Raw genomic sequence first — 27230 nt, forward strand, 5'->3', positions numbered from 1 at the left:
TTTGACAAAAAACGTAAGGGGTTAGTATGTCGTTTTTTTTTTCAGTTTTTTTTAACTTGCTTCTAATGCACTTTTCGGGTAAAAAAAAAAAAAAAAGCAAAACCTCACACACACTCAACAGGGGCCCCAGGAGCACCCAAAAATGGCATAAAATGCCAAAATTTTAGGGCGTCAATTTTTGACAAAAAACGTAAGGGGTTAGTATGTCGTTTTTTTTTTTTCAGTTTTTTTTTTACTTGCTTCTAATGCACTTTTCGGGTTAAAAAAAAAAACAGGAGAAACCTCACACTCAACAGGGGCCCCAGGAGCACCCAAAAATTGCATAAAATGCCAAAATTTTAGGGTGTCAATTTTTGACAAAAAACGTAAGGGGTTAGTATGTCGGTTTTTTTTTTCAGTTTTTTTTTAACTTGCTTCTAATGCACTTTTCGGGTTAAAAAAAAAACAGGAGAAACCTCACACACACTCAACAGGGGCCCCAGGAGCACCCAAAAATGGCATAAAATGCCAAAATTTTAGGGCGTCAATTTTTGACAAAAAAACGTAAGGGGTTAGTATGTCGTTTTTTTTTTCAGTTTTTTTTAACTTGCTTCTAATGCACTTTTCGGGTTAAAAAAAAAACAGGAGAAACCTCACACTCAACAGGGGCCCCAGGAGCACCCAAAAATGGCATAAAATGCCAAAATTTTAGGGCATCAATTTTTGACAAAAAACGTAAGGGGTTAGTATGTCGTTTTTTTTTTTCAGTTTTTTTTTACTTGCTTCTAATGCACTTTTTGGGTAAAAAAAATGCGAAACCTCACACACACTCAACAGGGGCCCCAGGAGCACCCAAAAATGGCATAAAATGCCAAAATTTTAGGGCGTCAATTTTTGACAAAAAACGTAAGGGGTTAGTATGTCGTTTTTTTTTTTTTTTCAGTTTTTTTTTAACTTGCTTCTAATGCACTTTTCGGGTTAAAAAAAAAACAGGAGAAACCTCACACTCAACAGGGGCCCCAGGAGCACCCAAAAATTGCATAAAATGCCAAAATTTTAGGGCGTCAATTTTTGACAAAAAACGTAAGGGGTTAGTATGTCGTTTTTTCTGTTTTTTTTAGCTTGCTTCTAATGCACTTTTCGGGTAAAAAAAAAAACAGGCAAAACCTCACACACACTCAACAGGGCCCCAGGAGCACCCAAAAATGGCATAAAATGCCAAAATTTTAGGGTGTCAATTTTTGACAAAAAACGTAAGGGGTTAGTATGTCGGTTTTTTTTTCAGTTTTTTTTTAACTTGCTTCTAATGCACTTTTCGGGTTAAAAAAAAACAGGAGAAACCTCACACACACTCAACAGGGGCCCCAGGAGCACCCAAAAATGGCATAAAATGCCAAAATTTTAGGGCATCAATTTTTGACAAAAAACGTAAGGGGTTAGTATGTCGTTTTTTTTTTTTCAGTTTTTTTTTACTTGCTTCTAATGCACTTTTTGGGTAAAAAAAATGCGAAACCTCACACACACTCAACAGGGGCCCCAGGAGCACCTAAAAATGGCATAAAATGCCAAAATTTTAGGGCGTCAATTTTTGACAAAAAACGTAAGGGGTTAGTATGTCGTTTTTTCTGTTTTTTTTAGCTTGCTTCTAATGCACTTTTCGGGTAAAAAAAAAACAGGCAAAACCTCACACACACTCAACAGGGCCCCAGGAGCACCCAAAAATGGCATAAAATGCCAAAATTTTAGGGCGTCAATTTTTGACAAAAAACGTAAGGGGTTAGTATGTCGTTTTTTCTGTTTTTTTTAGCTTGCTTCTAATGCACTTTTCGGGTAAAAAAAAAAACAGGCAAAACCTCACACACACTCAACAGGGCCCCAGGAGCACCCAAAAATGGCATAAAATGCCAAAATTTTAGGGTGTCAATTTTTGACAAAAAACGTAAGGGGTTAGTATGTCGGGTTTTTTTTCAGTTTTTTTTTAACTTGCTTCTAATGCACTTTTCGGGTTAAAATAAAACAGGAGAAACCTCACACACACTCAACAGGGGCCCCAGGAGCACCCAAAAATGGCATAAAATGCCAAAATTTTAGGGCATCAATTTTTGACAAAAAACGTAAGGGGTTAGTATGTCGGTTTTTTTTTTCCGTTTTTTTTTACTTGCTTCTAATGCACTTTTTGGGTAAAAAAAATGCGAAACCTCACACACACTCAACAGGGGCCCCAGGAGCACCCAAAAATGGCATAAAATGCCAAAATTTTAGGGCGTCAATTTTTGACAAAAAAACGTAAGGGGTTAGTATGTCGTTTTTTTCAGTTTTTTTCAACTTGCTTCTAATGCCCGCTGATTAATCTGCTTATTTTGGATGTTTTGCTCCGTTCAACTGATTTTTTTTCCAATGGTAACTCCGCTGCAGATATTCACGTGTGCCTGCCCAGCCAGTTCAAATGTTCGCACCCGAGTCGCTGCATCCCGGGAATCTTTCGTTGTAACGGCCAAGACAACTGCGGCGAGGGGGAGGACGAGAAGGACTGCCGTGAGTGTTTCCCACTTCTTTCATTCCGCTCGTTCAGTGGGTTTGATAATAAAACATTCCTCGCTTTGTCGCGGCAGCGGAGGTCACGTGTGCGCCCACCCAGTTTCAGTGCGCCATCACCAAACGCTGCATCCCTCGCGTTTGGGTCTGCGACCGCGATAACGACTGCGTGGACGGATCGGATGAACCCACCAACTGCAGTAAGCGTTTCCGTAACAAGATGTCACGTGTGTTTGATTACTAATCAATAAATAAATCCAATAAATGCTTTCACTTGCAGCCCAGATGACCTGCGGTGTGGATGAGTTCCGCTGCAAAGACTCCGGACGCTGCATTCCGGCTCGCTGGAAATGCGACGGGGAAGACGACTGTGGCGATGCATCTGATGAACCAAAGGAGGAGTGCGGTGAGATGTCCCCTCCAGATTCATTTGTGAATAACTCAGCAAAGTGAGTTATTCTGAATTTATGAATTAATCGAACTGCAACGTGTCCGTCGTGTGCAGCCGAGAGGACGTGCGAGCCTTACCAGTTCAGATGCAAAAACAACCGATGCGTGCCGGGCCGCTGGCAGTGCGACTACGACAATGACTGCGGCGACAACTCGGATGAAGACAAGTGTGGTTCGTGTTTGTTCTTGTCTACTCTCACTAACGCTCTAACGTGTGTGTGCTAACGTGTGCTAACGTGTTTACTATGTCCAAAACATTCATTGCTTCCCTTCCATTGCTGATGCATTTCACCTCATGTCGTGTCTGTTTCATTTCATACTCTCGTGTTGGCATGACCTAGAGGTGAGTTTCCTCCACTTTCATGTGTCAAACATTCTACTATTTACTTGTCATGTCAGGTCGCTGTCATGGAAATCCACTCATTTTGTGTCCGTTCTGACATGACATAAAGTACAAGTGTTGCACAGTACATGACATGCACTGTACAAAAATAATCATGCTCAGTTTTAGTAGTATTCATTCAACATTGTGTTTATTCAAGTGACTTATGATTGGAAAGATCTTCTTCTTCTTCATTTATTTCAGACATGCATACTATGTTACACCAATGTTTCTCACATATACACTTACAATACAATACGCTTACAATATCTATTTATATACTACACATATATATACGTATATACATGCAGCATACATGCACATATTCATACATATAGTACATCCGTACACACATATATACATACATATACGTATATACACACATACATAGTATATACATACACAACACCTCATTACTACACGTGTCTAAAAAGGAGCAGCAAGAAGCAAAGCTTATTAAATCCTACCCCTTCTCCACGCCAGAGCAGTTACCAATTCAAAAAGTGATTTTTTTTCCCACATATAATCACAGAATCTTACATAAGACAAAACAACAAAAGAATAAAGATAACTTTAAAGGGGACCTGTTATGCTTTTCTCCCTTTTCTGGCCTATAAATGTAGTTAGAATGTTGTATTTTCGTGTTAAACCATGCCTAAGTTTCACTTAATGAGGTTTTACGCATTTGGAAGTGAACACTGAAAGAAGTTTGAACACTCGGTTTCAGAAGGCGTGGTAAAACTGCCCCCTTTGTGATGTCACAGAGGAGTGGACTTCCTTATACGGGCATGGCTATAAGCCCCTTTCCCAAGCTCTCCTTCTTCTATTTACGTTGCCAGCAAGCAGGAAATGCCACATTTTTTTCCAATTCCTAAAGACGCCACCATCAAGCACAAAAGTGGTTGGGGTTCCTGGAAAAGAAAATGGATTTTAAGGGCATTTCACACTGGCATAAAATGCCAAAATTTTTGGGCGTCAATTTTTGACAAAAAAACGTAAGGGGTTAGTATGTCGTTTTTTCTGTTTTTTTTTTAGCTTGCTTCTAATGCACTTTTCGGGTAAAAAAAAAAACAGGCAAAACCTCACACACACTCAACAGGGGCCCCAGGAGCACCCAAAAATGGCATAAAATGCCAAAATTTTAGGGCGTCAATTTCTGACAAAAAACGTAAGGGGTTAGTATGTCGTTTTTTTTTCCGTTTTTTTTTAACTTGCTTCTAATGCACTTTTCGGGTTAAAAAAAAACAGGAGAAACCTCACACACACTCAACAGGGGCCCCAGGAGCACCCAAAAATGGCATAAAATGCCAAAATTTTAGGGCGTCAATTTTTGACAAAAAACGTAAGGGGTTAGTATGTGGTTTTTTTTTTCAGTTTTTTTTTAACTTGCTTCTAATGCACTTTTCGGGTAAAAAAAAAAATGCGAAACCTCACACACACTCAACAGGGGCCCCAGGAGCACCCAAAAATGGCATAAAATGCCCAAATTTTAGGGCGTCAATTTTTGACAAAAAACGTAAGGGGTTAGTATGTCGTTTTTTCTGGGTTTTTTTTAGCTTGCTTCTAATGCACTTTTCGGGTAAAAAAAAAAAAACAAGCAAAACCTCACACACACTCAACAGGGGCCCCAGGAGCACCCAAAAATGGCATAAAATGCCGAAATTTTAGGTCGTCAATTTTTGACAAAAAACGTAAGGGGTTAGTATGTCGTTTTTTTTTTTCAGTTTTTTTTAACTTGCTTCTAATGCACTTTTTGGGTAAAAAAAAAATGTGAAACCTCACACACACTCAACAGGGGCCCCAGGAGCACCCAAAAATGGCATAAAATGCCAAAATTTTAGGGCGTCAATTTCTGACAAAAAACGTAAGGGGTTAGTATGTCGTTTTTTTTTCAGTTTTTTTTAACTTGCTTCTAATGCACTTTTCGGGTAAAAAAAAACACAAGAAACCTCACACACACTCAACAGGGCCCCAGGAGCACCCAAAAATGGCATAAAATGCCAAAATTTTAGGGTGTCAATTTTTGACAAAAAACGTAAGGGGTTAGTATGTCGTTTTTTTTTTCTGTTTTTTTTAACTTGCTTCTAATGCACATTTCGGGTTAAAAAAAACAGGAGAAACCTCACACACACTCAACAGGGGCGCCAGGAGCACCCAAAAATAGCATAAAATGCCAACATTTTAGGGCGTCAATTTCTGACAAAAAACGTAAGGGGTTAGTATGTCGTTTTTTTCAGTTTTATTCAACTTGCTTCTAATGCACTTTTCTGGTGAAAAAAACACTGGAAACCTCACACACACTCAACAGGGGCCCCAGGAGCACCCAAAAATGGCATAAAATGCCAAAATTTTAGGGCGCCAATTTCTGACAAAAAACGTAAGGGGTTAGTATGTCGTTTTTTTTTTCAGTTTTTTTTTAACTTGCTTCTTATGCACTTTTCGGGTAAAAAAAAAAAAAACAAGCAAAACCTCACACACACTCAACAGGGGCCCCAGGAGCACCCAAAAATGGCATAAAATGCCAAAATTTTAGGGCGCCAATTTCTGACAAAAAACGTAAGGGGTTAGTATGTCGTTTTTTTTTTCAGTTTTTTTTTAACTTGCTTCTTATGCACTTTTCGGGTAAAAAAAAAACAGGAGAAACCTCACACTCAACAGGGGCCCCAGGAGCACCCAAAAATGGCATAAAATGCCAAAATTTTAGGGCGTCAATTTTTGACAAAAAACGTAAGGGGTTAGTATGTCGTTTTTTTTCAGTTTTTTTTTAACTTGCTTCTAATGCACTTTTCGGGTAAAAAAAAAATGCGAAACCTCACACACACTCAACAGGGACCCCAGGAGCACCCAAAAATGGCATAAAATGCCAAAATTTTAGGGCGTCAATTTTTGACAAAAAACGTAAGGGGTTAGTATGTCGGTTTTTTTTTTTTCAGTTTTTTTTAACTTGCTTCTAATGCACTTTTCTGGTTAAAAAAACACAAGAAACCTCACACACACTCAACAGGGGCCCCAGGAGCCCCCAAAAATGGCATAAAATGCCAAAATTTTAGGGCGTCAATTTTTGACAAAAAACGTAAGGGGTTAGTATGTCGGGTATTTTTTCAGTTTTTTTTAAACTTGCTTCTAATGCACTTTTCGGGTTAAAAAAAACAGGAGAAACCTCACACACACTCAACAGGGGCGCCAGGAGCACCCAAAAATAGCATAAAATGCCAAAATTTTAGGGTGTCAATTTTTGACAAAAAACGTAAGGGGTTAGTATGTCGTTTTTTTCAGTTTTATTCAACTTGCTTCTGATGTACTTTTCTGGTGAAAAAAACACTGGAAACCTCACACACACTCAACAGGGGCCCCAGGAGCACCCAAAAATGGCATAAAATGCCAAAATTTTAGGGCGTCAATTTTTGACAAAAAACGTAAGGGGTTAGTATGTCGTTTTTTTTTTCCAGTTTTTTTTAACTTGCTTCTAATGCACTTTTCGGGTTAAAAAAAAAAACCAGGAGAAACCTCACACTCAACAGGGGCCCCAGGAGCACCCAAAAATGGCATAAATTGCCAAAATTTTAGGGCGTCAATTTTTGACAAAAAACGTAAGGGGTTAGTATGTCGTTTTTTTTTTTTTTCAGTTTTTTTTTAACTTGCTTCTAATGCACTTTTCGGGTAAAAAAAAAAAAGCAAAACCTCACACACACTCAACAGGGCCCCAGGAGCACCCAAAAATGGCATAAAATGCCAAAATTTTAGGGCGTCAATTTCTGACAAAAAACGTAAGGGGTTAGTATGTCGTTTTTTTTTCAGTTTTTTTTTAACTTGCTTCTAATGCACTTTTCGGGTAAAAAAAAAAAAAAGCAAAACCTCACACACACTCAACAGGGCCCCAGGAGCACCCAAAAATGGCATAAAATGCCAAAATTTTATGGCGTCAATTTTTGACAAAAAACGTAAGGGGTTAGTATGTCGGGTTTTTTTTCCAGTTTTTTTTTAACTTGCTTCTAATGCACTTTTCGGGTTAAAAATAAACAGGAGAAACCTCACACACACTCAACAGGGGCCCCAGGAGCACCCAAAAATGGCATAAAATGCCTAAATTTTAGGGCGTCAATTTTTGACAAAAAACGTAAGGGGTTAGTATGTCGTTTTTTTTTTTCAGTTTTTTTTAACTTGCTTCTAATGCACTTTTCTGGTTAAAAAAACACAAGAAACCTCACACACACTCAACAGGGGCCCCAGGAGCACCCAAAAATGGCATAAAATGCCAAAATTTTAGGGCGTCAATTTTTGACAAAAAACGTAAGGGGTTAGTATGTCGTTTTTTTTTTTTTTCCAGTTTTTTTTAACTTGCTTCTAATGCACTTTTCGGGTTAAAAAAAAAAACAGGAGAAACCTCACACTCAACAGGGGCCCCAGGAGCACCCAAAAATGGCATAAAATGCCAAAATTTTAGGGCGTCAATTTTTGACAAAAAACGTAAGGGGTTAGTATGTCGGTTTTTTTTTCAGTTTTTTTTTTAACTTGCTTCTAATGCACTTTTCGGGTAAAAAAAAAAAAAGCAAAACCTCACACACACTCAACAGGGCCCCAGGAGCACCCAAAAATGGCATAAAATGCCAAAATTTTAGGGCGTCAATTTTTGACAAAAAACGTAAGGGGTTAGTATGTCGGTTTTTTTTTCAGTTTTTTTTTTAACTTGCTTCTAATGCACTTTTCGGGTAAAAAAAAAAAAAGCAAAACCTCACACACACTCAACAGGGCCCCAGGAGCACCCAAAAATGGCATAAAATGCCAAAATTTTAGGGCGTCAATTTCTGACAAAAAACGTAAGGGGTTAGTATGTCGTTTTTTTTTCAGTTTTTTTTTAACTTGCTTCTAATGCACTTTTCGGGTTAAAAAAAACAGGAGAAACCTCACACACACTCAACAGGGGCCCCAGGAGCACCCAAAAATGGCATAAAATGCCTAAATTTTAGGGCGTCAATTTTTGACAAAAAACGTAAGGGGTTAGTATGTCGTTTTTTTTTTCAGTTTTTTTTTAACTTGCTTCTAATGCACTTTTCGGGTTAAAAAAAAAACAGGAGAAACCTCACACTCAACAGGAGCCCCAGGAGCACCCAAAAATGGCATAAAATGCCTAAATTTTAGGGCGTCAATTTTTGACAAAAAACGTAAGGGGTTAGTATGTCGGTTTTTTCAGTTTTTTTCAACTTGCTTCTAATGCACATTAAAACACACAGCTGAATAGGTGCGGATTCTGGAAGAACTAGAAGGTTCTAGTTCTGGTTATTGTGTGTAGCTGCTCTATAGGAGTCCAGAACTCAATACAAAGGGCCATGAGCATAATTCGTCCGCTTTAAGACGATAAACAGCATCGAAAATGTATGCATGTAACACGTATAAGACATGTAAATCAAATCTGAGCATTATTATCTGTGTAAAAGCAGAATTCACCATCATATCTTCATAAGTTGTGCAGGTGTACCTAATTTTATGACCTGCGCATGCAGAATTCCAGAGATCCTATCATATGTCTGTACTAAAATACGAAATGAAGAAGTAGCTTGCCACCAACAAGAGCGTCATCTTTCCACACAGTTCCTCGGCAGTGTTCCGAAAGCGAGTTCGCCTGCACGAACGGCCGCTGCATCGCCGGGAGGTGGAAGTGCGACGGAGACCACGACTGCGCCGACGGTTCCGACGAGGTGCGGAAACTCTTCAGCTCTCGTGTGTCGTGTATTTCTTCATGAAAATGAAATATGACTTTAATATGACCTTAATATGACTCCCCCCCCCCCGCAGCACGGCTGCGCCCTCAAGTGCGACAATGACCAGTTCCAGTGTAAGAACGGACACTGTATTCCCATTCGCTGGAGGTGCGACGCTGACCCGGACTGCATGGATGGCAGTGATGAGGAGAACTGCCACACCGCTGGTAAGTTATCATTCTTATAAATCATCTTGTTTCTGATATTCGATGTCTCTCCTCTCGTTCTATGAAATGTACTTCTTGTTCTTTCAGTTGGCCGCCACTGTCCTGTGGATGAGTTTCAGTGTAACAACACTCTGTGCAAACCTCTGGCCTGGAAGTGTGACGGGGAGGATGACTGTGGGGATAACTCCGATGAGAATCCGGAAGAGTGCCGTAAGTGCCGTTGCGTCAATCGCGCTCTCATGGATCGGTTGGGCACCAAATAGCGAAGACGGACATAATTGTTTGTATGATGGTTTCTCCAATCCAATCCACTTTATTTATATAGCACATTTTATACAGTTTTTATAACTTCCAAAGTACTTCCAAAGTGCTGCACAGACTAGTAAAATGAAAAGTAAAAAATAAAATACAATAAAGGTACAAATTGAATTTAATCCAAAACTCAAAAATCAAATAAAAAATAAAATAGTAAAATAGATATTAAAATATTAAAAACAAGAAGCAAAGCAATAAAAGTATAAAAAAAATAAAACCAATTAAAATTTGAAATTTTTAAAATTAAAAAAAAAAAAAAAAATTAAATTAAAAAAAATTTAAAAATAAAAGAAGCTTTCGATGTTGGTGGCCTTTTTTTATTTGGGAGAGGAGAGTTCCATAGTTTGGGGCCAACCACAGAAAATCCTCGGTCCCCCCTGGTCTTAAGTCTCATCTTGGGCACCACAACTTGGACCTGGCCCTCGGACCTCAGTGACCCCGCTGGACAGTAAACTTAGATGAGGTCCGAGATGTATTTAGGGGCCGCCCATTCAACGCCTTTAAAAACAAACAATAAAATCTTAAATCTAACAGGCAACCAATGCAGGGAAACCAAAATTGGGGTGATGTGCCCCCCCTTTTTGGTTCCTGTTAAAAGCCGTGCCGCAGAGTTCTGGACTAAGTGTTAACTGGTTTCTGGTATGGTGACATATTTGACGCACAGGGAAGTTCCAGTGTCCCCCCACCCGAGCATTTCGTTGTCAGAACGACCGCGTGTGTCTGCAAGTGTCCAAGAGGTGTGACGGCATCAATCACTGCGGTGACAAATCCGATGAGCTCAATTGTCGTAAGTAGCTCGGTCAATTTGAAGGGAACGTACCCACACTTTGCGGACCCGCTGACGTGCGCTGTTTTATTCCCACAGAGACCCCCCCGGCTGTTCCTACCTGCGAGAAGGACCAGTTCTTGTGCGCTAACGGAAAATGCATCAGCGCCACTTTACGATGTAACGTCTTTAATGACTGCGAGGACTACGGATCGGACGAGATCAACTGCAAGACAGGTTACTTTATGAGTACAAGTATTTGGGACAGATTTGTACTACACTGCTAGTACTAGTACTCTTTTAGATTTGAATGGAGATGCTGTGTCCGTTTCAGAAACCAAACTAAACGACTGCAGGAATAACAGGACACACTGCGGTGACGGCGACGAGGCCCACTGTGTCACCAACGGGACCGACGCCTTCTGCTCTTGTAAACCCGGCTTCCACAAAACAGGACAACGCACATGTGGAGGTAAACACACACAGACACTTTTATTATGTTCTCTGTGGGCGGCATTATGAATTATCCTTACTGGCCTTTTTTGCAGTACATTTAGCGAGTGAAGATTGCTTTTTATAGTTATTAGCCCATATTTCCACCATATTTCCAGGAGTAGGAAGAAGCAAAGCTTATTAAATCCTACCCCTCCATCTGGTACTTTTACAATCAGTAACTGTTACATTTGTTCACTTCCTGCTTTCCTAATATAATTGAAGTTTTGGGTTTTTTTTTAAATTAATTTAATTTTATTTAAATTTATTTTTTTTTATTTTAATTAAAATTAAAATTAAAATTAAAATTAAAATTAAAATTAAAATTAAAATTAAAATTAAAATTAAAATTAAAATTAAAATTAAAATTAAAATTAAAATTATTTATATAAATAATTTTAATTTTAATCATGTACCGAAGTACGAGGTGATATGACCCTATGATCCTCAGAAATGTATTTTCCTGTTTTTTTTTTGTTTTTTTTATTAAAATTTTTATCCTAATAAAAATTAGGATATTAGAATATAAAATTAAAATTAAAAAATAATTTATATAAATAATTTTAATTTTAATCACGTACCGAAGTACTCGGTGATATGAGCATCCAATGCCATAATGTGTACCATAGTAAGTGTCAATATAGTGATATATATAGCACATCATAACTGGTTCAAGACTCTTTTAGCTGTTTGAAGATGAACTATATCAGCAAGTTGAAGTATTTGTGATTTTTAGAAAGAAGGAGTTAATATGTTCTCTGTTGGCGGCATTATGAATTATCCTTACTGGCCCTTTTTTGCAGTGCATTTAGCGAGTGAAGATTGCTTTTGTAGTTATTAGCCCATATTTCCACCATATTTCCAGGAGTAGGAAGAAGCAAAGCTTATTAAATCCTATCCTACTTTTACAGTCAGTAACTGTTACATTTGTTCACTTCCTGCTTTCCTAATATAATTTAAGTTTTGTTTTTTTTTTTGTTTTTTTTATTTTAATTTTTATCCTAATAAAAAAATTGGATATAAAATTAAAATTAAAATTAAAATTAAAATAATTTATATAAATAATTTTAATCACGTACCGAAGTACGAAGTAGAAATGTATTTTCCTTCACCCTTTCAATGTCTACACCGTCTATTTGTATTTACTGGTATGTGTCCTTTCTGCTGTTAGCAAACAGCATGATTTTAGTTTTACTTAAGTTCAATGACAATCTATTATTATCATCAAAGCAGTTTTTAGTGTGACAATTTCTTCTCTGACCTTTCTAATGATTTGGTCTGTACTCCCTCCAGAACAAAAAAACAAATAATACCAGCTTTAAGTGTTTTGTAACTTTGGAGATATCATTGATGTACAAGTTTTTATACTATTTGTCATCCATTATTTGACTTGGTCGTTTTTCGATGTGCTTTTCCCCAGACAAGAATGAGTGCCTGCAGTTTTCCGTGTGCTCCCATATCTGCAACAACACCAAGGGATCCTACAAATGCAGCTGCCATAAGTACTTCACCAGGATCAACGACACCTGCAAAGCCGACAGTGAGGACCCGCCTCCTTTTATCTTGAGCTTTTATGCCCTTTCTGTCGAGGGGTACAGATCACTTCAGTTTCCTGAGGCAATCAGATCTTTTGAAGCTGTGGTGGTGGGCTGCTCCTCGACCCCTGAATTAAAAACGATCCCTCTTTTCCTCTTGCAGACATGAACAGCAGTCAGCAGGTTCTCTACATCGCCGACGACAACGAAATCCGCAGCCTGGATCCCGGCATGCCCAACTGGCGCTACGAGCAAACCTTCCAGGGGGACGCCAGCGTGCGCATCGATGCGATGGACCTGCACGTCAAGACCAACCGCATCTTCTGGACCAACTGGCACACGGGCCGTATCTCCTCTTACGAACTTCCTGGACAGTCTACGTTGTCGTCGTCATCCAATTCCCACCGTAACCGAAGACAAAGCGCAGGCGGTGTCACCAACCTGCAGGTACGACTCTTTATGAGTACACCGGAACCTTGGTTAGCATAGCATTCTTGCCATACATGCCATACCCGAGATTGCGCAATTCATGCAAATGAATATGAAATTGTGACGTGATTCAGATTAAAGAGCTGAAGATGCCTCGTGGTATAGCCGTGGACTGGGTGGCCGGTAATCTATACTGGACCGACTCTGGTCGAGATGTCATTGAAGTGGCTCAGATGTCGGGTCAGCACTGCAAGACCCTCATATCGGGCATGATAGACGAGCCTTACGCTATCGTCGTGGATCCACAGAGAGGGTACGTTCTCCACAGCCACATCTTTGTTTTTGTAAGATATTTAAAGTATGTACATATTTCTGTTCCAGCACCATGTACTGGGCAGACTGGGGCAACCATCCCAAAATTGAGACCGCTGCCATGGATGGAACACTGAGGCAGACTCTGGTCCATGAGAACATTCAGTGGCCAACGGGTCGGGTTTATTGATTATTAAGTAACTATCTCCGCTGTATATTGCAATATTTGATCTTTCTGCAGGTTTGGCAGTGGACTACTTCAACGAGCGACTTTACTGGGCGGATGCAAAGCTGTCAGTCATTGGAAGTGTTCGACTGGACGGCTCCGATCCTGTCATTGCTGTCTCTGGCATCAAAAACAGTTGAGTTATTTATTGTTTATTATTTCTGACATATTAAAAAATTTCCTAATCATAGCTGGGGTGTTGAATTATAAATATAACATGTATCAAATATGTATTTTGACGCTTGAGTAAAAACGTTTATTCTTTTGCAGATCTGGCCCATCCATTTAGCATCGATATTTTTGAGGATTACATATACGGAGTCACGTTAGTCAATAACGTTGTTTTCCGGGTCAGCAAGTTTGGAAAAGGCACCACGGAGAATCTCACCACAGGCATCAACCACGCGACCGACATCGTCCTGTACCACCGATACAAGCAGCCAGAAAGTGAGTGTCAAATTTCATAATGGTAATGGTAATGGTAATGGTAATGGTAATGGTAATGGTTTAATTTCATTTGAACATGCATCAGATTCCAATTGAGTGCATCCCATAATCAGTTCCCAGTTCCACATGTCCAAAAGGAGTAGGAAGAAGCAAAGCTTATTAAATCCTACCCCTCCATCTGGTACTTTTACAATCACTAACTGTTACATTTGTTCACTTCCTGCTTTCCTAATATAATTTAATTTTTTTATTTTTTAATTTTTGATTTTTATTTTTATCCTAATAAAAATTAGGATATTAGAATATACATTTTAAGTTTTTTTTTTTTGTTTTTAAATAATGTACCTCGTACCGAAGTACTCTGTGATATGAGCATCCAATGCCATAATGTGTACCATAGTAAGTGTCAATATAGTGATATATATAGCACATCATGACTGGTTCAAGATTCTTCATGCTTGTATTTAGCAAATTTATTTTATTTATTAATTTATTTTATTAATTTTTGTTAATTTCTTTTGTTTTTAACATTTTTAAAAAATATATATATTTTTTGTCCCGTACCAAAGTACTCGGTGATATGAGCATCCAATGCCATAATGTGTACCATAGTAACCGTCAATATAGTGATATATATATATATATATATAGCACATCATGACTGGTTCAAGACTCTTCATCCTTGTATTTAGCAAATTTATTTTTATTTATTTATTTATTTATTTAATTTTTGTTAATTTTTTTGTAGTTTTTAACATTTTTTAATTTTTTTTTATTTTTTGTCCCATACCAAAGTACGATGTGATATGACCATCCAATGCCATAATGGGTACCATAGTAAGTGTCAATATAGTGATATATATAGCACATCATGACTGGTTCAAGACTCTTCATCCTTGTATTTATTAATTTATTTTATTTATTTATTTATTTTATTAATTTTTGTTAATTTTTTTTTTGTTTTTAACATTTTTAAAAAAAAATTTATTTTTTTGTCCCGTACCAAAGTACTTGGTGATATGAGCATCCAATGCCATAATGGGTACCATAGTGCGTGTCAATATAGTGATATATATAGCACATCATGACTGGTTCAAGACTCTTCATCCTTGTATTTAGCAAATTTATTTTTATTTATTTAATTTTTGTAAAAAAAATGTTTAGTTTTTAACATTTTTAAAATTTTTTGTCCCGTTGAAAGTTGAACAATGTTCTCACCGCTTGTGTCTCGCCGCCTCAGTGACCAATCCGTGTGACCGAAAGAAATGCGAGTGGCTCTGTCTGCTCAGTCCAAGTGGACCGGTGTGTACCTGCCCCAACAACTACGTGGCGGACAACGGCACCTGTGTGGAGAGGTCGAGCCCCACCCAGTCGCCGTTCTGTAAGTCTGCGTCCACACACACACACACACGTTTTTTTTTTTTTTTTTACATTTTCACCTCCGTAATGTGGGCGTGTCTCCGCCTCCGCAGCGCCCCCTTCGGGCGCCTGTGATATTCAGTGTCAGAACGGAGGGAGCTGCTTCCTGAACGCCCGTCAGGTGGCCAAGTGTCGCTGCCAGCCCAGTTACACCGGAGAAAGATGCGAGATCAACCAGTGCCGGGATTACTGCAAGAACGGCGGCACCTGCACCGCATCCCATACAGGCGAGACTCTCATCCTCGTTATCGCCAGGACAGGAATCGAACCGTGAACATCTCAATTTGACGTCGGAAATTTTTGTCCCAGGCGCTCCGACGTGCCGATGCCCCAAAGGCTTCACGGGACCCAACTGCAACCGTCACACTTGTCAGGACTACTGCCACAATGGAGGGAACTGCTCGGTCAACGCCGGTAACCAACCCACGTGCAGCTGCCCGACCGAGTACCAGGGAGACCAGTGCCAGTACAGTACGTGAATATACTGGTCTGCGACTGTACCGTATCGATAATAATCATAACGATAACATGAGCACTCCTTCTCCTGCAGGTAAATGTGAAGGCTTCTGTCAGAACGACGGAACGTGCTTGCAAACCTCCAACGGCACCAAGCTGTGTCGCTGCTCCAACCAGTACATCGGACACCAGTGTGAGCTGGACAAATGTCTGTTCTGTGGAACTGGGCGATGTTTGACCTCGTCCTCGGGGGACGTGTCCTGCAGGTAAACACACGCCGGAGTCAGTTAAAGTAAATAAGGGGAAATATTTGTTAAATGTCAGTGGCGGCGCCAATGGGGCGGGGTTGGGGGTCCAACTGGGTCAGGGTCATACCAGCTGTCATTATTTGACAGTAATGGTAATGGTTTTACTTCATTTGAACATGCATCAGATTCCAATTGAGTGCATCCCATAATCAGTTCCCAGTTCCACATGTCCAAAAGGAGTAGGAAGAAGCAAAGCTTATTAAATCCTACCCCTCCATCTGGTACTTTTACAATCACTAACATTTGTTCACTTCCTGCTTTCCTAATATAATTATTATTTTTTTTTATTTTATTTTTATTTTTATCCTAATAAAAATTTAAATTTTAAATTAAAATTAAAATTAAAATTAAAATTTAATTTTAAATTTAATTTTAAATTTAATTTTAAATTTAATTTTAAATTTAATTTTAATTTTAATTTTAATAAAAATTTTAATAAAAATTTAATTTTAAAATTAAATTTTAAAATTAAATTTTACTTTTACAATCACTAACTGTTACATTTGTTCACTTCCTGCTTTCCTAATATAATTATTTATTTTTATTTTTATTTTTATCCTAATAAAAATTTAAATTTAATTAAAATTAAAATTAAAATTAAAATTAAAATTAAAATTAAAATTAATTTAAATTTAAATTTAAATTTAAATTTAAATTTAAATTTAAATTTAAATTTAAAATTAAAATTAAAATTAAAATTAAAATTAAAATTAAAATTTTAAATTTTAATTTTAATATCATTGTACATATCATTGATGTACAAGTTGAACAGTTTTGGTCCCGGTGTTGACCCCTGGGGAACTCCACACGTAATATATGAACTTGCATATGTGTATTATACTAGCTTTACATATTTTGCTTTTAATGGCTGCGTCTTGACTCATTTTCGGTGCGCAGTAAATTTATACTGTTATACAAGCTGTACACGGACTACTCTAAAATTGTAAGGGGGGGTCCTGTACTCACTTTTTTGAGACGCTGGATGTTAAAAATAAAGTAAGGGAATAACAAGAGCAAATGTGCAGTTTTGGAAGGGATACCGTGGATTCTGATGTTCCTTTATGGCTTTTCCCGTGGTCGTGTAGGTGCCCCAACGGTCAGACGCAACCCAGCTGCTACACGTGCTTGAACTACTGCACCAACGGCCAATGTACAGTCAACACGCGTACGCTCTTGCCTCAGTGCAGGTAAGACCTAGCGCTCGCTTCCTGCGTGCCGCCATCTTGCCTTTTGTGGTACATGTTAACTTTGCCACGCGCCGTGTCCAGGTGTCCCGCAGCGTGGAGGGGCTACAGGTGTGAAATCGAAGCTTCTTCCGTGGATTCCTCCACATCCGGTGGAAGTGAGTCACGCATTTGTTGATTTGCACTTTGGATCCATTTGCTGACATGATTGGTTCACACACAAACACAGGCACCGCCTCCATTGTGGTCCCGGTGCTGCTCCTGCTGGTCTTGGCGCTGCTGGTGGTTGGCGCCATCTTGTGGCACAAGCGTAGAATGCGAGGGTAAGTGCTGTCGATTTTTTTTTTTTTTTTTTTTTAACCTTTCTCTTCCCAAACTCGCTTCTCATCTTTGCTGCTTATTTTCACTTTCTCTTTTCACCGTCTATTTCCTGTCTCCCAGGTCTCTTTGGCCAGGCAAATCTGGTTCTCAGGGCTGGCGGTAATTTCTTAGGGTTTTTCACATGTTCAAGCTGTTCACCTGCCTCCCTAATATCCGGATGCTGTACATCCATCCCTGTTATTTTCATCCAAACGTGTCTGTGTGTGTCCCCCTAAAGGTCTAAGACTATATGGACTTTTCCACGGAATGACTTCTGTACCTTCCTCTGTTGTACAACAAATAATGTTGTCTGTTGCCGCAGTAACGGGGGCCGCGCGGTGGCCGTGTGGTTAGCATGTTTTGCCACACACTCAGGAGATTTGGGTTCCAATCTCCGCTTTCAGTTCATGTGTGGAGTTTGCATGTTCTCCCCGTGCATGCGTGGCTTTTCTCCGGGTATTCCGGTTTCCTCCCACATTCCAAAAACATGCTAGGTTAATTAGCCACTCCAAATTGTCCATAGGTATGAATGTGAGTGTGAATGGTTGTTTGTCTATATGTGCCCTGGGATTGGCTGGCCACCAGTCCAGGGTGGACCCCGCCTCTCGAGTGTATCAAGGCGCCCCTAATAATTACTCAATACTCAATTATTATTGTCTTAATCGTATGTCGCTGGTCTCTTGTTGCTGTTTTCCCGAATGTTACGTCCTTATGGTAACTCCGTTTGTGTATGTTTTGTTATTGTTGCAGGGCTAAGGGCTTCCAGCATCACCGCATGACTAATGGCGCCATGAATGTTGAGATTGGCAACCCCGCCTACAAAATATATGAGGGAGACCCAGATGACGACGCCGGGGAGCTCCTGGATTCAGACTTTGCCTTGGACCCAGAGAAGGTAACGTCGCAGAAGGAAATACAGTATTAGCTCCATTTGTATGACCGACACCAGTATTGTCTCAGAAACGCATACGTCCAGCACAGTTAGCGCGCTAGCGCCTAGCAAGATAGCACTGTACAGCGAAAGTGCAAAGGCTGTCCTATAATATCCCTGCATCATGCCATGTCTGTATTAGCCTTTAGACGTGAGGAATTGAGCTAAATGGCTAACATGCTAACAATTAGCATGTTAGCACCAGAATTGCCAAGACTAAAGCATTCCTATAACATTCCTATGCCATGTGTATATAGACCTTTACACAGGAGGAAAATTAGCAAAATGCTAACAGTTAGCATGATAGCACCTAGCAAGATAGCATTAATTACTGAAGGTGACAAGGCTGTCCTATATCCTTGCATCAGGCCATATGTGTATTTGCATTTCGACATGAGTAAATTAGCTAAAATGTTAACATGCTAACACTTAGCATGCCAACACCTAGCAAAATAGCATTAATTACCGAAGGTGACAAGGCTGTCCTATATCCCTGCATCATAACATATGTCTATTTTCTCTTGGATATGAGTAAATTAGCTAAAATGCTAACATTTAGCATGCTAGCACCTAGCAAGATAGCACTAAATACTGAAGGTGACAAGGCTGGCCTATATCCCTGCATCATACTACATGTGTATTTTCCCTTAGACATGAGTAAATTAGTTAAAATGTTAACATGCTAACACTTAGCATGCCAACACCTAGCAAGATAGCATTAATTTCCAAAGGTGACAAGGCTGTCCTATATCCCTGCATCAGGCCATGTGTGTATTTGCATTTAGACATGAGTAAAGTAGCTAAAATGCTAACATGCTAACACTTAGCATGCCAACACCTAGCAAGTTAGCATTAATTACTGAAGGTGACGAGGCTGTCCTATATCCCCGCATCATACCATGTGTGTATTTGCATATAGACATGAGTAAAGTAGCTAAAATGCTAACATGCTAACACTTAGCATGCCAACATCTAGCAAGATAGCATTAATTACCGAAGGTGACAAGGCTGTCCTATATCCCAACATGCAAATATATTTCTAATGTATGAGAATCCTTAGCAACAAATGTTGAGTATGAATATTTTGGTATGGATCTCCCCATCACTTTCATTCCGTGGATTTTCCAGCTTCACATTCCAAAGTATCCCATAACATCGGCTTGTTCCCGTCTTTGCTCCCTAGCCCACCAACTTCACCAACCCGGTGTACGCCAGCCTGTACATGGGCGCCCACAACAGCAACAGCTCCCTGGCTAGCACGGACGAAAAGAAGGAGCTCCTCTCCCAGGGCGACGAGAGCACCAACGACCCCCTGGCGTAGAGGTACCCCGCATCCACCCTCCACAACCCCCCCTCCCCTCAGCCTGAACTGTGCCAGCATCGCCCTGCCTGACCAGTGCTGAGCCAACCAGCTCTTATCTTTATGCCTTCGCCACCTGATGAGAAAGAAAAGCAGGAAAAAACACAAAAAATGCGGAACACTGTAAAAATGTATAAAATGAAGGAGTACTTTTGTAAGTGATTGCAGTATTGTTTTTTTTTTTTTTTTTTTTTTTGGGACAAGAAAAAAGATGAGCGAGTGATAAACGGATCCATTTACTCTTTCATTCTTTCATTCCCTGCAGATCTCCTTCCTCTTGGTCGCTCATTTAGCCTCTACCTCTGTGCAAATGTAAACGATACACACAAATTGCAGCGGAATCATTTTTATTTCATTTTTTTTAACATTTTTCTATGATTTGTAAGATGGAGAAAAGCAGGAATATTCATCCTGGAAGACTTTGCCAATTCAGTCCATGTGCGTGTGTGTGGGGGGGGGGGCGTAATTTGTTTTTCCTGCACACAACATGAACACGTGGAGGATGTGCTAGCATTGTCCTGCTACATTCAAGTGATTGTCTTTTACTTCCTGCACAGACTCATTTGCATATAGATGATACAACACATATATATATATAGATATATATATATACAGTATGTATATAAACAAAGTGTCTTGAAAGTATACCCAGGAACATGAGTAACAAATAGCAGTCTGTACTTTCTAAGAAGTTTTTAAGCGTGAGTGGCGGATGATGATGATGATGATGATGATGATTGTAACAAAGTCTGAAATGTCTAAAGATGGACACCGTGGCCTTGTTTTTTTCCCGTCGGCGGATGATGTCGGCGAAGTTCTACAATTGTTACATTTAGCTTTTAGTCGCTTCTCTTTTGACCGAAACTGTACCGACCGACCCGAGAGTGATGATTGATTGACAGGTACGTCATGGGAGAAGACGTCATTACACGGACGTGCATTCCGATCAGCTTCCTGATGAGAATTCCTTTTGCTGAGCTGCTAACGCTAACCATCTGTTTTGTCTTAAGAATGTCGTGGTTGCTGTTCGCCGCGCAGCTTTAACTTCACGGTCGTGGACGCTAATCTGCCATATAATTGTGCACGGTGCTCATAAACGTCACAAACATTGTCAGTCATTCTAGAGGAAACATCTTTTACCCCTCAGCTTTTAACGTTTTTTTTTTTTTTTTTTTTTTTTTTGAAACATCTGATCATGTAAATTAGAACAACAGTCGGAGAAATGTGTTGGCGAAAACCCACATGGATACTTGTGGCTCTGATTGTTTTTATGATTCTGTTTCTTTTTGATATAAGAAATTAAAATGATTTTTATAGTAGAAAAGCACAGTGGTTGGCGTCCGTCATTTTTCCAGAGGAAAAAAAATGTGAACGTGGAGAAAATGCTTAATATTTACAGAAAACAACGGATGCAAGCGTAGATTAGTCAGTCACAGGAAGTAGCGTCACATCCGAAATATCCTTCATCCTTCGGCAATTTTCATATGTTTGTCGAGCTCAGACGACTCAATGATTGATCGTTAAAAAACTAAACATTTGAATAAGACTAATATTATACTACAATAAAAATACATTCTTAAAAGTGTAAAATACAATAGAAATATTATGACATAACACTGTTTACACCAAAGGCACATATGAAGCAATATATGAGACATTTGGAATTTTTTTTTTTTTGTCCCGGATACAACCGGCATACCTTCAAGGAACGTTCCTCTGCTTCCGGAGTCCGAGTCTCTGTGCAGTCGGGAAGACGCTAGCTCACCTCTGCGGACGATCCTTACTGCTTCCATAAATAAATAAATTAGCCGTCCCAAAACGCGGCCTCTGTCCCGTTTTCCCACTGGGATGTGCAGCTTCAGGGCCGAGACAGGGCAACACGGGCAGGAGTGTTATAGCTTTTGGGGGGTTGGGGTGCGGGGGGGGGGGGATAAGGCACGGATAAGTGGTTTAGGGTCTCTTCCAACCGTTCCGGATCAAGGCATCAGCTCTCAGGTAAGGCTGGTTTCTCAGATCTGGGAAGTAGGCATGAAAAGAGGGAAGGGTGAGGGGGGGGGGACACATGTTAGCACACCCACAGGTATTTATTATTATTATTATCAAAAACATAAAATAATGCCATATATAGTTATTATACTTCTTGGCTATGATGACATTGACATTGAAAGCTTTAGGAATGAAATACGGCAGCAGGGAACGACGGCGAGGATCGTTATTCCGCTTGCAGTGCAATGGTCAACAGGCTCTTCATGGGGGGGGGTCACTAGACGTCTGGTGGCCAGCCAATCACAGGGCACGTGTAGGCAAACAACCATTCACACTCACATTCATACCTCGTGCCAATTAGATATATATATATTTTTTTTGAATGAGAAATCTTGTGACCCACCCAAAATTCATATTAATATTTAATATTATACACCATAATATACTGTACACACACACATGCCGACGTTATGAACACATTGGTGCAGGACCCAAAATACCGCGGGACCTCCAAAGTCCAGGTTCAAGCAACAGATTATGGAAAAATACGTCATTTTAAGGGCACACAAAGTGTATTTTTGCTGGTTGCGTATGGATTATTATCCATAATAATTATGGATTATAGGCTGCGCTTCCGCTGCTTAACCTCTCTTGAGGCTGGTATGACAATTAGGGATGTTAAAATGTTAGTCCCGACGTTCCAGTCGGGTGGAAGTTGGCGACAGTTTGAGCCTGGAAAATGGAGATCAATTCCAGTGACCCAATTAACCCGAGTTAACTGCAGTTAACCGTAGTTAACCGTAGTTAACCGTAGTCACAATAATAAACATTGTGTTCAATGTGTGTGTATGAGATGGTGCTCATAACGTCTGTGTGTTCTGTGTTCAGCGTGTGTATGATTAATTGATTGATTAATTAATCGATTGATTGATTGATTGATCGATCGTGGAGCCTGTTGACCAAACAGCTGTAGCAGACACCACGGACGACAGCACAGGACAAAACGTTATTTGTGGATGAACACTGGACAACATGCAACAAATAGGAGTGATGATGATGATGACGATGATGATGGCGGACTAAAGAGGCGTGGTTATGCGTCGGAGCGTCACGACACTGAGCTGACAACTGGAGCTTTGGAACGACAGCCACGTGACAGTCGATGAGTGCGACCGGTGGCCGTTGCGTCAAAGCAGATCTTTTAAGGCTTTGTTTGCACCCAAAGCGCAGCGTTGAAGCAGCTGACGTCAGCGCAGCAGCGCAAACGGGTTTCAGCCACGCTACCTTTCTTTTTTTTTCTAGGAAATACTGTCAAAAATCTTCAGTTCAGCTGGAGACAAACAAAATGGCGGTCGAGGAGAGAAGAGTGACATGTTAGCAAGAAACCAACACCAAACCAGTTAGCCAGGCGTGGAACACAGAAGAAGGCCTGTAATAATAATCCACCCTGGTAGCCAAACCTCTTCAGGGGGGGGGGGCAGGGATCATGCCGCATGCAGAGAAGGTGGGGGTGAGGGGTACGGGGGGGGGGGGGGGGGGTGCATACAACAAACACCTGGACAACCTTGGCGTTAAGAGAGGGAGGGGCTAGCAGTTGGCGTCGTCACAGAGGTTGGCTTCACAGAAGAACCGTGAGCCGCGTTTAGCCGTGCGGGCTGTGAAGGGCACGCTCTTCAGTACTGGGGGGGATGGGGGGGGGGGGGGGCAGAGAGAACAAGGTCTTTGTCAAGAGAGGAGGGGGGAGGCAGATACCGGACCACATTCACAGCATCAAGGATCAAGGAGGCCTTCTGGGTACAGCAACATCGTTAATGTGACATTTAATTGCTGGTTAATGACCCGTTAGCTTGTGCGTGCTAACCCTGGGGCTACTTTATGCTAGCACGGAGACGTGGGACTACTGTACTGGAACTTTTCGGAAAATAGCGGTACTTGTGCGCCTAGCTTTTAGGAATCCTGGACAGCACTCGAAGGAATAAACGCTAAAGTGATGCTAGGTGCCGCATCCCGGATGTGACGGCGTGTGGGAATAAACATCCCAAGTGATGCTAGGTGCCGCATCCCGGATGCAACGACGTGTCGGAATACACATCCCAAGTGATGCTAGGTGCTGCATCCCGGATGCGACAACGTGTCGGAATACACATCCCAAGTGATGCTAGGTGCCGCATCCCGGATGCGACGAGTGTAGGAATAAACGGCCCAAGTGATGCTACGTGCCGCATCCCGGAATGCGAGGGTGTGTGGGAATAAACGGCCCAAGTGACGCTAGGTGCTGCATCCCGGATGCGACGGCGTGTCGGAATAAACATCCCAAGTGATGCTAGGTGCCGCATCCCGGATGTGACGGCATGTGGGAATAAACATCCGAAGTGATGCTAGGTGCCGCATCCCGGATGCGACGGCGTGTCGGAATAAACATCCCAAGCGATGCTAGGTGCCGCATCCCGGATGCGACGAGTGTGGGAATAAACGCCCCAAGCAATGCTACGTGCCGCATCCTGGACGCGACGGCATGTCGGAATACACATCCCAAGTGATGCTAGGTGCCGCATCCTGGATGCGACAGCCTCTAGGAATAAACGGCCTAAGTGATGCTAGGTGCCGCATCCCGGATGCGACGGCATGTGGGAATAAACATCCCAAGTGATGCTAGGTGCCGCATCCCGGATGTGACGGCATGTGGGAATAAACATCCGAAGTGATGCTACGTGCCGCATCCTGGACGCGACGGCATGTCGGAATACACATCCCAAGTGATGCTAGGTGCCGCATCCTGGATGCGACAGCCTCTAGGAATAAACGGCCTAAGTGATGCTAGGTGCCGCATCCCGGATGCGACGGCATGTGGGAATAAACATCCCAAGTGACGCTAGGTGCCGCATCCCGGATGCGACGGTGTGTCGGAATACACATCCCAAGTGATGCTAGGTGCCGCATCCCGGATGCGACGGCGTGTTGGAATAAACATCCGAAGTGATGCTAGGTGCCGCATCCCGGATGCGACGGCGTGTCGGAATAAACATCCCAAGTGATGCTAGGTGCCGCATCCCGGATTCGATGGCGTGTGGGAATAAACATCCCAAGTGATGCTAGGTGCCGCATCCCGGATGCGACGGCGTGTTGGAATAAACATCCGAAGTGATGCTAGGTGCCGCATCCCGGATTCGATGCCGTGTGGGAATAAACACCCTAGTGACGCTAGGTGCCGCATCCCGGATGCGACAGCCTCTAGGAATAAACGGCCCAAGTGATGCTAGGTGCCGCATCCCGGATGAGACGGCGTGTGGGAATAAACATCCCAAGTGATGCTAGGTGCCGCATCCCGGATACGAGGGTGTGTGGGAATAAACCCCCCAAGTGATGCTAGGTGCCGCATCCCGGATGCGAGGGCGTGTGGACCACGTAGCACAAGGTGCACTTTAAGGGAGCCGAACAGCGGATGACCACAGTCATCCCGGGGCCGTGACGGGCGGGGCGGCCGGAGACGCCCACGCTGTCTGTCCCACCTGTGATGATGTCCTCTATGGCGCCATCCTTGCCCTCGTACACGGGCCGATGGTCCTTGGCCTGCCGCCTGCGCAGCTCCGCAATCAGCTCCTGCTGTTGGTGCCTCTTCTTCTGGGCTTGAACCTGCGGCGGGAACGCCGGGATATTTGAGTGGATTTTTGGACACATCACAATACTTGATTGACACTTGACACTTGGGACCGTACCTTAGGGTCGTGCTGCTTGGCCTCTTGGGCCAGTAACTTTTCTCTCATTGCTTCCTCCTGCTTTTTCCTTTGTTCGTTTTCCTCCACCGCATCCTGTTGGGATGAAGAACAGGATGAGGAAGAAAGCCAAGGCAGCTGGTTGGCCGTTCCAGGACAGAGAAGAAAAACACGAGTGACACGCCCATCAACATAAACATTGCTCTAAATGTCTTCAGTATCTTAGATGTTTCTTCCAAAATCATTCATGGCAACGTTCTTCTTGGACCATCAGAGGAGAAACCGTTTGGATCTAATCCTTGGTCAGACCTTAAAGAGACACAGAAGTTCTTGCACTGCACATTTCCGTAAGCAAATCCCATAAATCTGTACGGAGAACAATCTCAGGAAGCGTGCTGCGTGGCGAGGCAGGGCGAGGTCGTCCACGACGGGAGGGAAGAAGAAGTCTAAACACCCCAGCTGCTTTCCAGGCAGATCCAGCTGGCCTTTCCTGTTATTTGGACTCCTGCCTCGTTCCTGTGGCACTCCACAATCCCGGCCTGCTCGTCTGTCCGAGGAACGTCCACGGATACGTGACATGTCACTCACCTTGTAGGCCTTGATGAAGCGTACAAACACGGGGAAGAACACGGAGGGTGGAGTTGTCTTGGCGCTCTCTCCAAAGTAGTTCACCACGTTATTGAAGGCTTCCTAGCATTGGGAAGAGGACGGGATCACGGATGAATCCATATTGCCATAAATAATGTACTAATATAAGCCCCGCCCATTTGTGATGAAACCCCGCCTCCAGTGGCGTAGCCGCCATCCTATCAATCAAATACCTCTGCGGTCTTGGAATCCCTCTGCAGTTTGTCCAGCTGGGAGTCGCTGGCCTGGATGAAGGCTTTGAGGACGGAATGGTCGTGGAGGCTACACTCCCTACGGATCAGATCCATGCCTTTGCCCAACTCTCGCACGTCCAGCAGCACGTTTTCCAGCGACACTTGGAGCGCAGACGCACGGATACGTTATTTTCACAGCATGGAAATACAACTTTATACACAAGCATATAATAAAATATATAAATATATATATATATATATAATACAACTTTATACACAAGCATAAAATAAAATATATATATATATATATATAATACAACTTTATACACAAGCATATAATAAAATATATAAATATATATATATATAATACAACTTTATACACAAGCATATAATAAAATATATAAATATATATATATATATATAATACAACTTTATACACAAGCATAAAATAAAATATATATATATATATATATAATACAACTTTATACACAAGCATATAATAAAATATATAAATATATATATATATAATACAACTTTATACACAAGCATAAAATAAAATATATATATATATATATAATACAACTTTATATACAAGCATATAATAAAATATAGAAATATATATATAATACAACTTTATACACAAGCATAAAATAAAATATATATAAATATATATATAATACAACTTTATACACAAGCATATAATAAAATATATAAATATATATATAATACAACTTTATAAACAAGCACGTCAATAATCATGCCACTGCATTATTTTACAGTGTGCAATTACTATAAACTCAAGAAAAACATTTCTGACATGTTTTTGTGTCCTTTTTTCCCCAATAATCCTAATATATAAATATATTATAAAAATAGATAAATATAATAAAATATATAA

At 41.0% G+C, this 27230-nt stretch overlaps 2 protein-coding genes across 6 annotated transcripts in view; one reads left to right on the plus strand and one right to left on the minus strand.

Moving 5' to 3' along the window:
• Positions 1-21172, plus strand: part of LOC131137578 (low-density lipoprotein receptor-related protein 1-like) — a 97022-nt gene extending 75850 nt beyond the window's left edge. For 3 of the 4 annotated variants that reach the window (XM_058085693.1, XM_058085694.1, XM_058085695.1), the window contains 25 exons: positions 2395-2514; positions 2592-2714; positions 2795-2920; positions 3020-3136; positions 8936-9042; positions 9140-9272; positions 9360-9482; positions 10252-10374; positions 10453-10590; positions 10688-10825; positions 12266-12385; positions 12544-12827; positions 12944-13122; positions 13191-13297; positions 13363-13482; positions 13618-13794; positions 15035-15175; positions 15267-15440; positions 15523-15684; positions 15764-15935; positions 17063-17164; positions 17246-17319; positions 17391-17484; positions 18272-18416; positions 19636-21172. In XM_058085693.1, coding sequence (XP_057941676.1) covers positions 2395-2514; positions 2592-2714; positions 2795-2920; positions 3020-3136; positions 8936-9042; positions 9140-9272; positions 9360-9482; positions 10252-10374; positions 10453-10590; positions 10688-10825; positions 12266-12385; positions 12544-12827; positions 12944-13122; positions 13191-13297; positions 13363-13482; positions 13618-13794; positions 15035-15175; positions 15267-15440; positions 15523-15684; positions 15764-15935; positions 17063-17164; positions 17246-17319; positions 17391-17484; positions 18272-18416; positions 19636-19773 — 3437 coding nt within the window. In that variant the 3' untranslated portion in view covers positions 19774-21172. The remainder of the gene's footprint in view (positions 1-2394; positions 2515-2591; positions 2715-2794; positions 2921-3019; positions 3137-8935; positions 9043-9139; positions 9273-9359; positions 9483-10251; positions 10375-10452; positions 10591-10687; positions 10826-12265; positions 12386-12543; positions 12828-12943; positions 13123-13190; positions 13298-13362; positions 13483-13617; positions 13795-15034; positions 15176-15266; positions 15441-15522; positions 15685-15763; positions 15936-17062; positions 17165-17245; positions 17320-17390; positions 17485-18271; positions 18417-19635) is intronic. The other variant, XM_058085696.1, reaches the window with a different exon arrangement.
• LOC131137579 (formin-like protein 3) overlaps positions 19983-27230 on the minus strand; it is a 36644-nt gene continuing 29396 nt past the window's right edge. The window contains exons 21-26 of one of the 2 annotated variants that reach the window (XM_058085697.1): positions 26333-26493; positions 26100-26201; positions 25515-25607; positions 25308-25431; positions 23363-23477; positions 19983-21827 (exon numbers count right to left, since the gene is read on the minus strand). In XM_058085697.1, the coding sequence (XP_057941680.1) occupies positions 23386-23477; positions 25308-25431; positions 25515-25607; positions 26100-26201; positions 26333-26493 (572 nt within the window). In that variant the 3' untranslated portion in view covers positions 19983-21827; positions 23363-23385. The remainder of the gene's footprint in view (positions 21828-23362; positions 23478-25307; positions 25432-25514; positions 25608-26099; positions 26202-26332; positions 26494-27230) is intronic. The other variant, XM_058085698.1, reaches the window with a different exon arrangement.

This window comes from Doryrhamphus excisus, chromosome 10 (assembly GCF_030265055.1).
Source record: "Doryrhamphus excisus isolate RoL2022-K1 chromosome 10, RoL_Dexc_1.0, whole genome shotgun sequence".
In the NCBI taxonomy this organism is placed as follows: domain Eukaryota; kingdom Metazoa; phylum Chordata; class Actinopteri; order Syngnathiformes; family Syngnathidae; genus Doryrhamphus; species Doryrhamphus excisus.